Source organism: Colletotrichum orchidophilum (assembly GCF_001831195.1).
Source record: "Colletotrichum orchidophilum strain IMI 309357 chromosome Unknown Scaffold_34.1, whole genome shotgun sequence".
NCBI classification, from domain to species: Eukaryota; Fungi; Ascomycota; class Sordariomycetes; order Glomerellales; family Glomerellaceae; genus Colletotrichum; species Colletotrichum orchidophilum.
Genome location: NW_019172990.1, coordinates 193,660 through 206,897, shown reverse-complemented (window position 1 = coordinate 206,897; position 13,238 = coordinate 193,660). Strand labels below are relative to the sequence as shown.

At 53.1% G+C, this 13,238-nt stretch overlaps 4 protein-coding genes across 4 annotated transcripts; 1 reads left to right on the top strand and 3 right to left on the bottom strand.

Moving 5' to 3' along the window:
* Positions 1-289: 289 nt before the first annotated feature.
* CORC01_05037 (glycosyl hydrolase family 76) lies at positions 290-1,952 on the bottom strand (the record flags this gene model as incomplete). Its single annotated transcript, XM_022616684.1, has 4 exons — positions 290-868; positions 939-1,183; positions 1,253-1,738; positions 1,859-1,952. 4 exons carry the CDS (start codon positions 1,950-1,952, stop codon positions 290-292), a joined length of 1,404 nt encoding a protein of 467 aa, XP_022476825.1.
* Positions 1,953-4,829: 2,877 nt separating this feature from the next.
* Positions 4,830-6,990, top strand: CORC01_05036 (uncharacterized protein; the record flags this gene model as incomplete). Its single annotated transcript, XM_022616683.1, has 2 exons — positions 4,830-5,010; positions 6,221-6,990. 2 exons carry the CDS (start codon positions 4,830-4,832, stop codon positions 6,988-6,990), a joined length of 951 nt encoding a protein of 316 aa, XP_022476824.1.
* Positions 6,991-7,115: 125 nt separating this feature from the next.
* On the bottom strand, positions 7,116-9,520 carry CORC01_05035 (uncharacterized protein; the record flags this gene model as incomplete). The annotated part of the gene is made up of 6 exons (XM_022616682.1): positions 7,116-7,136; positions 7,186-7,371; positions 7,421-7,587; positions 7,652-8,033; positions 9,132-9,282; positions 9,357-9,520. 6 exons carry the CDS (start codon positions 9,518-9,520, stop codon positions 7,116-7,118), a joined length of 1,071 nt encoding a protein of 356 aa, XP_022476823.1.
* A 711-nt stretch (positions 9,521-10,231) lies between these two features.
* CORC01_05034 (uncharacterized protein) lies at positions 10,232-12,866 on the bottom strand (the record flags this gene model as incomplete). Its single annotated transcript, XM_022616681.1, has 11 exons — positions 10,232-10,354; positions 10,432-11,094; positions 11,148-11,282; positions 11,342-11,485; positions 11,545-11,675; positions 11,733-11,955; positions 12,099-12,200; positions 12,253-12,292; positions 12,350-12,370; positions 12,432-12,561; positions 12,614-12,866. The coding sequence occupies 11 exons, from the start codon at positions 12,864-12,866 to the stop codon at positions 10,232-10,234; spliced, it is 1,965 nt and encodes a 654-aa protein (XP_022476822.1).
* Positions 12,867-13,238: the final 372 nt, after the last annotated feature.

The window sequence follows — 13,238 nt, the reverse complement described above, 5'->3', positions numbered from 1 at the left end:
CGACGTGTTTCTTGAGACAAGCATTCACAAGTAGCTCACGCTCAATCGTGAAGCCTTCGAGTGGCGGAGTTCTATCGATAAGGCCGTAGACCACAAGGTAGTGACACTCAATAATTGGTTAGAAAAGAATATTCGTAGCAGTGGAAGTTAATCAAGTCCCATCTCCTGCAGTGTTTGCCCAGAACGCCATGCCATGCGATCCAGATATGTAGTCCGTACAATAAAAAAAAACAACCCATTACTTTAGGTATCTCATGCCTCCTCGCTCATCCCCTTCCTCCCCAGGTTCTCAATCACCCAGACTCATCCATCCCCACGTTCCCAGGCCGCCAGCAAGAACGATAAACGTCAAGATACCCGCGCCAGCCTTGTCCGCCATCGTGATGGGTTCCGGCTCAATGTAGTCCTTACTCTTAGTTCCAGCATCGGGATCACCCGCCGAGATACCGCCCGTATTATTGGTCACGGGCGGGGCGGTGTCCTCGATGAGCAAACTCGACACGGCGGCCAGAACATTCATGACCTCGCCGGCGCCCGAGGTTTTGTCGACGGCCGGGTCGACGTATACGTTCTCGTTCCAGTAGAAGCCGCATGTGCGGCCCTCGGGACCACCCGTGCACTGGTTCACGGCATGCTGCGTCGACTCCCTGAGCACGGGCATAATCTTCTCCTTCATAAAAGGCGCGACCTGCGTGACGACGGACATCCAGCGGTGGACGTAGCCCTTGAAGGACAGCATGTCGGCGGTGCACTGGCCCTTGCGTCCCTCGCAGGCCAGCTCGTAGGCGGTGTTGTTGGGGAAGAAGTTGAGGAAGAGGGATTCCGTCATCTTTTCGATGCGGCCTTTCCAGACGTCGGAACCGTTAGTCTAGTGTCCTTAGTCAGTCTGAGGTCATCGCCATGGCCTTCAAGCTCATTCATGAAAGGCTTGAACCTACGTAGTTGTACATGAAAGCGGCACCCTGTGTCAAAATGGCCGCGTTGTAGGAAAATTGCTGCTTGTTGACATCGGTGCAGTTGTGCTCGACGTGGCCGCCGTCGTAGACATTCCAGGATTCGTGGTCGATGTAATTCACGGCCCACAACCAGTCCCAGGTCTTCTCGGCATGCTTCGCATACGTTTCGTTGTTGGTGTATCTGGCGAGGCGAGCGCCAATGTTGAAGAAACATCCGTTGGCGATGGCTGCAACGTGTTAGTCACCTTGGGTGAACCTGCTCGCATCCTCCCATATCGCTCGGGGTGTTTGCATACTATTCTTGTAGTTATATCCTGCATTGGAAAAGGGCACCTGCCATCTCAAACCTCCGCCGCAGGTGTCGTCGTGACGGTCGGGGCTGGCCTGGGTCGTCCACACGGCCTGCGCCAGGGCGAGCCATTGAGGCTTCTCTTCGGGTGGGTTCGGGAACTTGTTCTCTGCGGCCAGCATGGCGGACATACCCCAGAAGCCCTGGTCGTCGTTGCCCAGCGATGCGGTGTGGTTCGGCGGCATGTAGTCGGCGTTGGGGCCGGTCTGGTGCAGCATGCCCTCCATGACGAGGTCGTTGTAGGCCGAGTCGCCCGTCAGCTTCCAGTAGTCGATGTAAGTGCCCATCATGGCGCCTCCTTCCCACCAGTAGTAGTCGCCCTTGTGCTCGGTGGGCGGGCCGGGCAGGATGCCGGGGATCTCTCCCGTCTGGTTGCCCTTGTACTGCTTAATGAGATCGTATGCGAGCATTTTTGCTGACTTTTTGATGTTGTCTGAATCATGGGTTAAAACAAAGTGTTAGTAGGACAGAGGTTGCTGGGTGAAATGGCCGCAGTTCGTTCACGCCAGCGCGCGATGATGACCTTGAGGTTAGAGATGGTCGGCTTGCTTACCAGTTGTGTCAATGGCATATTGAGCGTTGACGGCGGGGAGGCTGCTGACGAGCAGGAGCGCTGCCGAAGCGGCAGAAGCGAGTGAAGTGACCATGGCGAAGCGCCGGCCTGCAAATGGAGGTAAAAATCGCTACTGGATGAGAAGTCGAGTGGGTGAGAGGTAATTGAGAATCTTTCAGACTTGGGTGAAAGCGGCCGTTGGATCGATCTTTCGGCCGGAGCGATTCGGGGTGAGAACGAGGGAGTCGAGGTCGGAGAAAGAGTGAGTTGACGGTGATGGAAAATAAAAGCCGGGCCGATGTTTGAAAAAAGAAGGTTTTTGTTTATGAGAAGCGATTGTTCATGACTGGGCGGCGGCAGAAGGTGGAGGGGACAATAAAAGAGAGCGTGGCTGCGGTGTGTTGCCGTAGAGGTGTCGGTCGTTTAATCGATCGGTCGGAAAGTCGTATTCGTCGTCGAAAGCGAGTGTCAATTTTATATATTATGCTTGTTTTCCTTGGGTAAAACTTTTGAACGGTATAATAGAGAGAGAGAGAGAGAGAGAGAGAGAGAGAGAGATAGTGACAAGTAAAGTAAAGGTTCGAGTTTGTGTGGTGTGAGCTTTGTGTGTTTGTTTCGGCGTGGTGGAGGATGAATGATGACCAGGTGTGAGCTGGGGATAGTGGCAGGTAACCGACACAAGTTTGTCTCCCTCGTCCTCTCGATAGCTCAGGCTCAGGATGCGCGGGAGAGGGAAGAAAAAGGGGGAGGAAACAGGCTTGTAGGCCACTTTTTTCTTCTTCTCGGCAGCTCTGGGCTTTTTTGGGGTGCACAGAATGGGAATCAACAGACACGGGAGACGACACACCACAGGATGACGCGGTAGAAATCTGTCTTGGTGGCCGCCAAAGTCTTGGTATTCTTGGTAAAGTCTTGGCCTTCTGGGCATCGGGGCTGTGCAGCAAATGAGAAGACGCCGACGAGCAGCACTGGAACACCCTTCACAAGGTTCAACAGGAGCAGGGCCCCCCCTCTGCGCCCAAAAGACCTTGGATGGATTCATAGATGCGACGAGTCTCGGGACTATCCAAAGCCAAAGGGCGGTTACGGTCCCGGTCCATGGTTTGCCTCTTCCACCATCTGCAAGGGCAGCGGGCAGCGGTGCAGCACCAAGGACCATGCAGCAGACAGACAGGCCGTTGAATGCCTGGCAGCAAACCCGGGGAATGAACCCCAGTGGAGAGATGGATGGGCTGAGGGGATGGGGTTTGACATGGCTTGCCGCTCGAGGCCAATGGATCATCGTCACTGACGGCTGGGAACAAACGGATAGGGACGAACTGCGATTGTCGAGGCAGCAGATGGGCTCAGGGACAACCCAGAAGACGGAACAGCGAGCACGCCAAACCCTTTCCCAAACAGGACCAGCCATCCCTACCCAACGACGAACATTGCCAAGACTCATTCCTAGCCAAATACTGGTACGCGGGTAGTCCTCTACCCGTCATCCTACCAGGGGGCAGAAGGGATTGTCACGACTCACGGCTCACGGGCATCACAGGCTCCGAAAAAGGAGGCAAGGGGATGACGAAGGGCAAAGGGGGCCCTACTCTCAATCGGCTTGCTTTCCATGAGGATGTCCCCGATGCCTCGAATGCACAAAACGGGGGACAGAGGCACGATGAATCCAGGGGTCGCCCAGAACCTAAGGCTCATCAGCGTCTTGGCGATGGCGATGGCGTCTCAGGCCTGGCGAGGGAGATTGAGGTTGATTGCGATTGAGAGGCTGAGGCTGGAGCTCTGTGATCCGTCGGACAGAAGTGGCCGCTGATCGTTGGCTCGCGGTTTTGGGATGAGAGCGATCGGCCGTCCGACACATGGGAAGAGCCGTTGGAGGGATGGTCCAGACCAGGTACGCGAACTTGAAGGGCAAGGATGCACAGTGAAGGGCAACAAAGGTGGCATAGCAGAAAGGGATTGACTGCCGGAGAATGCCAAGCAAACAAACGGAATCGAAATCAAAACCAAAGCCAGAACCAGGTGAATGCAACTTATGTGTCTCGGTCAACTTGTCAAGGCGAGAGTTCGCAGCTGCGTCTCATCCCAAAAGGTATCCGCAAGGTATTAAGATGAAACTTAGTCAGCTGCAGCACCTCAGATGGCATGTCAGCTCGGGTCAGTCAGTTCAGCTCACCTCACCTCAGCTCGCCTCAACTCGCCTCGTGCGCAGGGCCAGACCGGGTCGAATACGAAATATCAGACAGTGATACGAGCAGACAGGAACAGATACGCGCGATGGGAACCAGGACGGCGGGCGAGAGCAATAGACCAAAACAGGGCAACGCGCATCCCTTTCTTCAAACTTGGCCATGAATGCAGAACAAGCAGGCTTGGGCATTGTGTCGTTAATGTACGCCAAGGACCGATCGGTTCGGCCAAGGCAGATCACACGAGGGCAGAGGACCGACCGGACGCGGCGGAGGATATGAGCGTGTGCCAACGGTTGCCGTGTGAGCTGCCGGGTGGCCAACACATCGCGCGTGTGTGGGCAATGACAAGTTGAACAGGCCATCATCTTCTCCTAGACATTGGGTGGCTTGGCCTCTTCTGAAGGCCCGTGGATGACTGCAGGAAAACGGGAGTGGGTTGAGAGGAAAAATAAGAGTGAGATTGAGATTGAGAATGATATGATGAGACGTGCAGGGTGCACCTCTGGAGAGTGAGCTATGGAAAGAACAAACACCGGTAAAAGGAACTCGTGGGAAGGCACCGACGGGAGGCATTGGCAACTGGAGAAGGAGAGCACCTGGAGAAGCAGAGTCTCGACCGCAATTAACCTTAGTCTCCATCCGCACTGTGCTCGTCCCCGCCGACTCCACAAGCCCTTCAAGCGAGGCCAGTCGCTATGCAGTGCCAAGGCCACCGGGAATTTGGATGGAACTCTCAATTTCCTGCCTCAATTAGGGGGCACCTGCACAGTGAATTTTCCACCATGTTGCACACGGCCAAATGGATATCCACCCGTACGGAGCACCCAATCACGTACGGCTCTGCAAAACTGACAGCTCTGAGCCGCCAAGACCCCATTGAATTAGCAACGCTGCGGAGTGCGCAGCGTCTCCCCCTGCCAGCCTCAGGTTTTCCCGAACTGCCCGAAGGCGCATGGCAGTACCGTACGTGCCTTACATAATTACCGAGTTCCCTCTTCCCGACCTGGTTGCATTTCAATATACCTAGTAGGTACCAAGCACAAGGCGCACTCACTCCAGTCAAAGATGAAAGACGAAAGGCTACGGATACACGGCACACCAAGACTCTTTCGTTTCGTTTCCTCGCGCAACAAGCAACTGAGGCACCGCCTACGAGCCATCCCTGCGCCATCCTTGTCCAGCTGGATAAGAAATCCCCCGAGATTGACACTGCCGCGACCCCTACAGGCGACCCTCATCGCGGGACGATGGCACGCCGGCCAAGATCAACAGACCATCATGGTGCTCTATCCATAGTGTGTTCCGAGTCCCGACTTCTCCAGCGCACTCCCCAGATCCCACCTTCAGAAATGCGGCACGCCGGCTCTGTGGCCCCACCTCCGGAACGAACGGCTGCCCCATACGAACGCCGAGACCTGGTGGAAATGTCGTTGCCAAGAGCCCTCGCCTGCAGCTTCACCAATTCAGGTTGGACCCTTTTTGGCTGATATGAGGTGTTTGCCTGTGTGCCAGATTACCGTGAAGCATTTTGTGCCTGTGCAACTAGCGACGAGGAGGTCATCACTGACTACCTAGGAATGATATGCTTGCGAGCCCCGACGTGTGAGATCGTCTCAACCTGTGGCCCTCCATGCTCACAGTCGGTCTTGCACCCATTACACTTTAGACTGACGGTGACTCAATAAATGGCGCATCCCACCCATCTTCTCTGTTTTCTTTACGACTAACCCAACCCGGCTATCAAGGCTGCATTTATCTTTCTGCGAGGTACATCGGCCGCATCGAGGCTTACGTGAGATACCAGTCATCTCCTATCAGCGATACCCATTCTCTAGTGGTGGAGAAGACAACATACGTGACGCATAATGGCTGGGCTGACTTGCACCAATAAAAAACCGCAACAGAAGGCCCAATAGTGACATGTTAGTCCACGATCTGGTAGTTCCAACAATATGTCGTACCGATTCGCCATTGCAAGCATTGCTCCATCACGGTATAAATACTCTTGGCTCTTGATTCCGGTCCAATTCTTGTGACAGCTCACCACGAGATTGTTCCCAACAGCATGGCTCTCCCAGATTGGGTCCTCTTCGTTGTGGGCCTAGTCGCTTACCAACTCGTGAACCGCTGTGCGCACCGGATAGTCAAACGAGTTAACCCTGACTTCTACAAGACATTGGAAACCGACAGGCATCGCAAGTGGCTCCTTACTTTGTCTTCCCGCTGGGCTTCCTCGTGACTCTGGTCACGACTCCGATCTGTATCGCGGCCTACAATGACACGTCCTCCGCCACCGACACCTTTGGCCTCGACCGCCCTTTCACCGCTAATGGCAAGATTTGCCTGGCCTCCCGTGCGGCTCTCTGGACGTCTGAGTTGCCACTCCTCAGCTATTCTCCAGAGTACGTCGCCCACCATGTCCTCTCCCTCTCATCCCTCGGTCTCTTCCTCATCGGCCGGGGCCCGAGGCGTCCTCTCTACGTGATCTATGCTGGCCTGGTGACGGAGCTCTTTTTCGACACCGCCGCGTTGATGCGATTCCACGGCCGGGCCGTGACAAACTCTCCCATGCTCCGAAAGGTCGTGGTCGCGAATGTGGTTTCGATGGTATTGCTCAGACTACTCCCGATCATGGTCCACAGTGCGGCAATGCCGCAAACGCGAGCGGACTATCTCGGCGGGATCGCGTCTTATTGCATTCACATATGCCGGCTAAGCTTTGTCCAGCTGAGGTGCCTGGGATGTACCAACGCCAAGGCAGGCAGACAGTCCAACCTAGCTCTTGCGGACGCCGCGGACGACAAGTATCAGCAGCCAAAGTCGGTCACGAGCTTAATACGACGTCCAATGGCCTTGGTTGTCGGTGCTGCTGTTGTTGTTACGGCGCTGACTCTCAAAGAGTTGGATTCCGTCAAATCGCTGCCCTGGACTGCCAGTGTGTGATGGCGGTGAAATTGCTTGGCCAACTTGATTGTCCCGCATTATCAGGGGAAGATGAAAAGGTGTCACACGGAATGGGAAGCGGGTTTGACCAAATTTGGCATTTTGAAAGCTGTATGGGGATGCCCTCACTGAGTAGCTGACAGTACCTTGTGTAGAAGAGAAATTAGTTTACATGAATTGATATACAAAACACACACTATTCTCCGCCACTTGCGCAACGGTAGCCTCCGTCAGGTTGAAAGCGTAGTCACAGCCTTTGTTGGCGTCGCTGATGGCGAGCTGGAAGCCGTTGTAGAAGATCAGATTCTTGGAGGTGTTGGCAACAACCAAGCTGGCCTCCTCGCCGCTGGTGACCTCTGCGGAGCCGGCATTGTTGGTGAGCTGCACATAGCGGACTGAGCTAGAGCCTTGATGGCGAGGTGACCTTTACGTCGACCTTGCCACTCAAAGTCGTCGGGGGCATGATATTGTAGCCCATGTAGCGGTGGGCGCGGGCGGATTTGACCTTGTAGTCATGGCCAGACTTGTCAACGTTACCAAAGGTGATGCTGTCCTTGGCGCATTTGAAGGTCTCCTGGGCCTGGTGGTGGCCGACATCTACGTAGGCCATGTGGTCACAGTACTTGCTGACGATCTCAGCGGTGGTGGTGTTGCTGGCGACGCGATCGAGTGTGGAGGGGCGTCTCGTTGCTGTTCTTCTCGTGCCGGACCGTCATCTGGTGGACCATGTCCTTGCCGAGGCCGGCGGCGCTGTCGACGTTGGAGATCGAGTAGACATTGATCTTGGAGTAAGATCCGGTATCAGGGGCTTCGTTGAAAGAGGGGCCGGAGGACCGCCAGCCGAGGGTCTTGACGAAGCCCTCGTAAGCTCCCTCGAGCATGATGAGGGAGTCAGCGGTGGAGCTGGCGCTGTCGTTGACACGGAAGGGAGCTGAGTTCTCGAAGTCACTGCCATCGGGGCCGGCCTTGGTCTGGGCTTCGAACTCAGCGGGCTCGGCACGGCCGGCTACCTTGGAGACGTCTGCCTGAGTAGCCGCCCCCACCTGTCATATTCGTGTTGTTCCCTTTATCGATCACCTGGAAAAGAGTATCCCGGTCTTGCACGCAGGCCCGGGAGGCCCAAATTCAGTAGGAATCTCATGATCGATGGAATCTAAGCTCACAATTTAAACAAAGTATCATACCTAGTAGTAATCGGGCGTCTCAGTATTGTAGAAGGCAGGCTTGATGTATATAATCATGTCTCAGTTCCCAAGGAGTGGTATAGTCAAACCATCATACCTGGTTTCCATATTTTGCCGATATATATGCTCACAGTGGTGCGGTTGGAGAGTTGCAGGGTCTTGCCTCTCCAGCAGTAATGGGAAGCTTCGCCAATATTGACGCGAGTATGACGGCGAACCGAAAGTAGAATGGTTATATCAGGAACAAAGGAAGTCAGACAATTCGTTGGCCAGGGCTGTAAAGCTTTTCGCTAATTGAAACACAACCTATTCACTACGACTTCTGGATAGCGACTTGCTGGTCCAGCCCTCCACGTGCCTGTTGTCTTTGGTCAATAATCTGACTTTTCCAAAGGAAAGCTAGTGCTCCAGTAAAGTGTCTGCCTGTATCATGTCACGCTAAAGCAACACCCAGAGGTCTTCTGTGATTACGGTGGAGAGAGCAAGAATTGCGATGGGTTTCGATCCGCGTTTTGCTTTCCTTCTGGGTCTATCTTCCTGGCCCAACAAGGAAGCTTTGAAGCAAAAGATTCTTGGAAGAGATGTATTTACATTCGGTATGCTTTCTTACATTGGTACGGGGAAAGTGAGTATGGATTGGGTGTCTGGCTATTTGTTATGGAGCTAGCTCGGCATTCTAGGGAGTTCGACTTGAAAGTTTCCTTTGATTGAAAAGACAGAAGACACTCGATTCAAGTGGATACTTGTAATTCTTTCGGACTGTTTATAAACCTTACATAGCTCTGTTCGGGCTATTTCATGATTCATTTACACCAGTATTCAAGGATTGGCGAGCGTGAAGGCCACGTCACCCGTGCTTGCGCCGCCCTTGCACGTTGACTTAAAACTACCACTGGGACATGTTGCTCTCGCAGCCCGAATACATCCTTCCCAGCGACCTTTGGACACATTGATTACGGCACCAGAAGTAGTAGGGTTCAAGGTGAACTTCGCTGTCCCAGATACGCCCGTGGTGCTCTTTGGTGCACCGCCGCATTTCTGGATGGACCCTGCGATGCCGCCACAGATAGCCAGTGTAGCAACATTCATGTCGTGGGTATCAATTTTGCTATAAGAATTGTTAGGATCCAGGACTGCAAATGCGTCGTTCGGGCCACAGGCTGAATGCGAATGATGACTGACATGTTTTTGTCTGTGCAGGTGGTCCCGGTGACGGCTGCTGGGTTGACATCCTTCGACGCGCGGCTTTCCAAGGCATCATTATTCGCCTGCAGAATGGGCTTCGGCAATGCGGCAGAAAGCCCAGACAACACTAGAAGAGCCGAGGCAACGTTGGCGATTAACATTTTGACGTTGGCGGGGAGCGATGGTACACAATAAGTTATCTGACGGCGTGGGAATAAAGTTCCAGCTACCTGGACCTGCCAAGACAAACTGTAACTGACAGATGTGACTAGACAGAAAGATTGTTGAATCTAGAGATAACATCAGAGGGCCCAGACGAGTAATTTGTAAGGAGGCAGTGTCGCCAAACCGAGAATCCACTATCGCGGCTTTACGGCTGTGATGTGAGCTAGTTGTTCCAGCAGGGATAAAGTTCAGACGACAACAGTTTCGGTCGGTTCGCTTATGGATACGTCAAAATCTGTCAATGGTACATGGCCAGCAGTTGGGACCAAAAAGTCTTAATAGGCTTATTAGTACACAGCTCAGCAACTTGATCATTATACGGCATAAACTTGGATATGAGTCGAGTCCAGGGCAGCCTGAAGAGATGGCCTCGAAGCGTCGATTACGCCGTTCCCTTTATGTGTCTCGATGTCTCTAGTTTGATCATGTCATCCAGCATGCTGCCGTTTAAACTTTAGCCGATGTTTGCACCATCCCTGCTCATCCCACGTTCGGACCGGATGGCACTCGGTGGGGCTTGAAAATGACTAGCTGATACCCGCAATAGGAAGTCGTCGCGCAAGACAAGCGACAGACTTTGTGTCTTGCAGGTGGAACCTTATCTCCAGTTATCCGCGTAACTTTAATTCCGCAGTCCCAGACCTAATTTATCCAAATACGCCATCGTTCTTCGGCTCGAACTCTACGTGTGGGCGGTTGATAGCCGATTCCGGGAACTCAACTGGATCACTACTCAAGATGCCCTCCATGATTGGCGCGGACATGCCCAGCTAACGTTTACAAAATTGTCAGCGTGACTAGTACCGACGGTAGGCGTATTGAATGCATACGGGGAAGGGCTACTAACCGCAAAATACCTGAGCTTTACAGCATGAATCAGAGTAGCGGCCTTGGCCGTTACTTTGAAGCGTAGAACGCTCCACCCGAGAGGGGGAAGGTCATGTACTATGACGAGAGCGGGATCGCGTAGGTTGATGGACTTCGAAAGCTGGGTGCCACCCACCATGGCTTCTTCAACGCTCTTGTGTGAGAACCTCTCGTTCGCCTGCGCGCCTAGTAGCCATGCAGGATCAGCATGTTTGTAGAGCGGCACCGTGTCGTTCAGGTTGTTCTCGATGATGAGATCGACAACGGACCCCATTGGAATGCCTTCAATGATGGGTTTACCAAGGGTCTCCTGAGAGTCAGATTGATTTGCTCCCTGGAAGAGAAGAGGCATCAAAGATGAGCGGAATAGCTGCCAAGGCTTCTCATTGAGATAGAACTCCGGCACATGAGCCTCGGTGAGCGACGCTTGAGAACCGGCAGCAAGACGAAAAGTGAAGTCCGCTGTCTCGAGACGCGAACTCTTGGCCGCCGGAGGCGGTATGGTAGGGTAGGGTGGTAGGAACTGGCCTTCAACCACTTTGCAGCCCTCGTTTGTAGAGCCATCAGGCAGAACACAGATATCGTCGAGTGAATTTGGCTTTGGAACTTTCATTGGCTCGCCGAGGATAGGTCTCCTGCTAGCCTGTTACGTCCCTTGAGTCAGTTTTTGCCTCGAACATTGACCTGTAAACGTACTGGGTATCTCAAGATTGAGTAGGCTTGCAGATTTTGCATCTGGCTCGTGGACGAGATGCGCATGGCATAGTCCCCAGGTTCCGCATCCAGTTTTACCAGAACGGTAACCCTACCAGCACTGGGTATGTATACAGCCTATCGTGAGCTGTTAGCTTTGTGTTTTTGGACCGTTGATATCAATTAGAATGACTTACATCGGCTCCTTTGGGAATAACGAAGCCGCCATTGTTCGCAACTACAGTCAATTTGTGGTTATCAATGGATACCATGACAGAATGCTCGAAGCCAATGTTGATGAGATTCATCATTATGTAATCCCTGCCATTCGTTTCGATGATCTTGTATCCTCATCAGCATGACTCATGGCTGGCGTTTGTAAGAGTAAAACACAACAGACCTCGTAGTCCGACTCGCTTGGCGTGCAAGATTCTTCGGGTAGACCAGGTGGCTGAACGCAACCTGTTTCATCCAGATGGAATCCATTCAGCAGCTCGTAGCCTGCTTGGCGGCAGTGAACACGGCCCTTCCCTACAAAGTGCGGCTCAAGTCAGGGGCTGGTTACTCGGGGAGGGGGAATTTGCTCACCGTTAACAAGGATTGAATCGTAGCAATAAAATTCTGAACCTTCGGCTCGCATGCGTAGCATTTTCCAGCCGGTGTCTCGATGTTGGTGATTCTTGACGGCGAGATGGCGCACTTCCTTCTCGGCCTCCATGATCTTGCGTACTTCAATGTCATCTGTGGTGATAAGACGATACGGACGAAGTCGCGATGGACTCGGCGCGACGTAAACCATGCCATACAAGCCCTTTTGTTAGAGGTCAGACGGAGGTCCTGTGATATTTGTCGAAGACGCGACATAGAAGAGGGGGGCGAAGAAAAGATTTTGGTGACAAGATAGGGTGGGCAAGAGAGGGGTGCGTATCGACGTAGAAGAAGGTCGGAACCTACATCAGCTGAGGCAGCAGTTGTGTGCTCGGCGTACCAGTTCAGTCCCCAAGAACCTGTTGTGTCAATCACGCTTGTGAAGTTACCGCGAGGAAGAATGGGATACTGTCATATCTGTGTAAGGTTGATACAGCAAAGTTATTCGAAGGGGCCGAACCTGCGAAATCCCAGCTGCGCCATCATTCCAGCTCCCAGTTCTGTGTTGGAACAAGTAAGCTGCTGCAAGACGGTATGGTTCAATACACTTTACTTACGCCTTGTGTCCGATGCCAGACCTATTCAGTTCTGTCAATATCTGATCTGAAAATCATGTAAAACTTGGAGGGCTGTTCTGACCAGTGAATCGAGGATTGAGAGTAGACGTCGCTCTTGACTGTCACTTCGACGAGGTCACCTTCTTGGGCGTGCAGGGTAGGGCAAGGCGTCTGCCCGTTGCAAACAAACATGACTCTCCATCGACCTCCGTCTAAGTCCATATTAGTTTATGATAGAGGATTGATAGTAAGCCTGGTTCGAACCTGGGTTCATCCATCTCACTCCGGTCCGAAGCGTATATTTCCTCGTGAGTCGCTCTGGCCCACTCGTAGTGTCCTTGCCCCAGCTACCAAGTAGGTCGCTGAGCGCGTATCCGTTCCTCCATAGCCCAGTAAGAGCAAGAAGAAAGAGAGTGGACAGACCAGAAATCCATACACTTCGAAAATATCGGTTCTTAGACTTCCTTAGAGATACGCCGAGTTGCGTCGGCTCGAGAAGCTGTTGTTTTGACTCCATTTTTGCGATGGTCAAGGGAATTCCTGACTGGGGAAGAGTCTGGGGGGGGCGAAGGGAGTTTTGCTCTGGCAACACAACAGCAACGACCGCACGAGCCACAGTGGCCCTGGGCTCAAGACACGACATTTCCTGGGGTTCTGCCACCCACCCTGAATCAGATTCGTAATACGGTAGTCAGATTTCTGACTAGCAATGGCCCCTTCGAAGGGGCTAGTCTTGGCTGTTATCCTTCGGACCGCGGCTTTGCAACGTTGCAGCTTGACTGAAGGTGTTGAAGCAAAGGGGCGTGACCTTGTTTCGCAGAGCATTGCGTTGATTGTGATGTGGCATTTTGAGGTCTGTCAGGGGTTTGCAACCGATCTGGATGGGTCC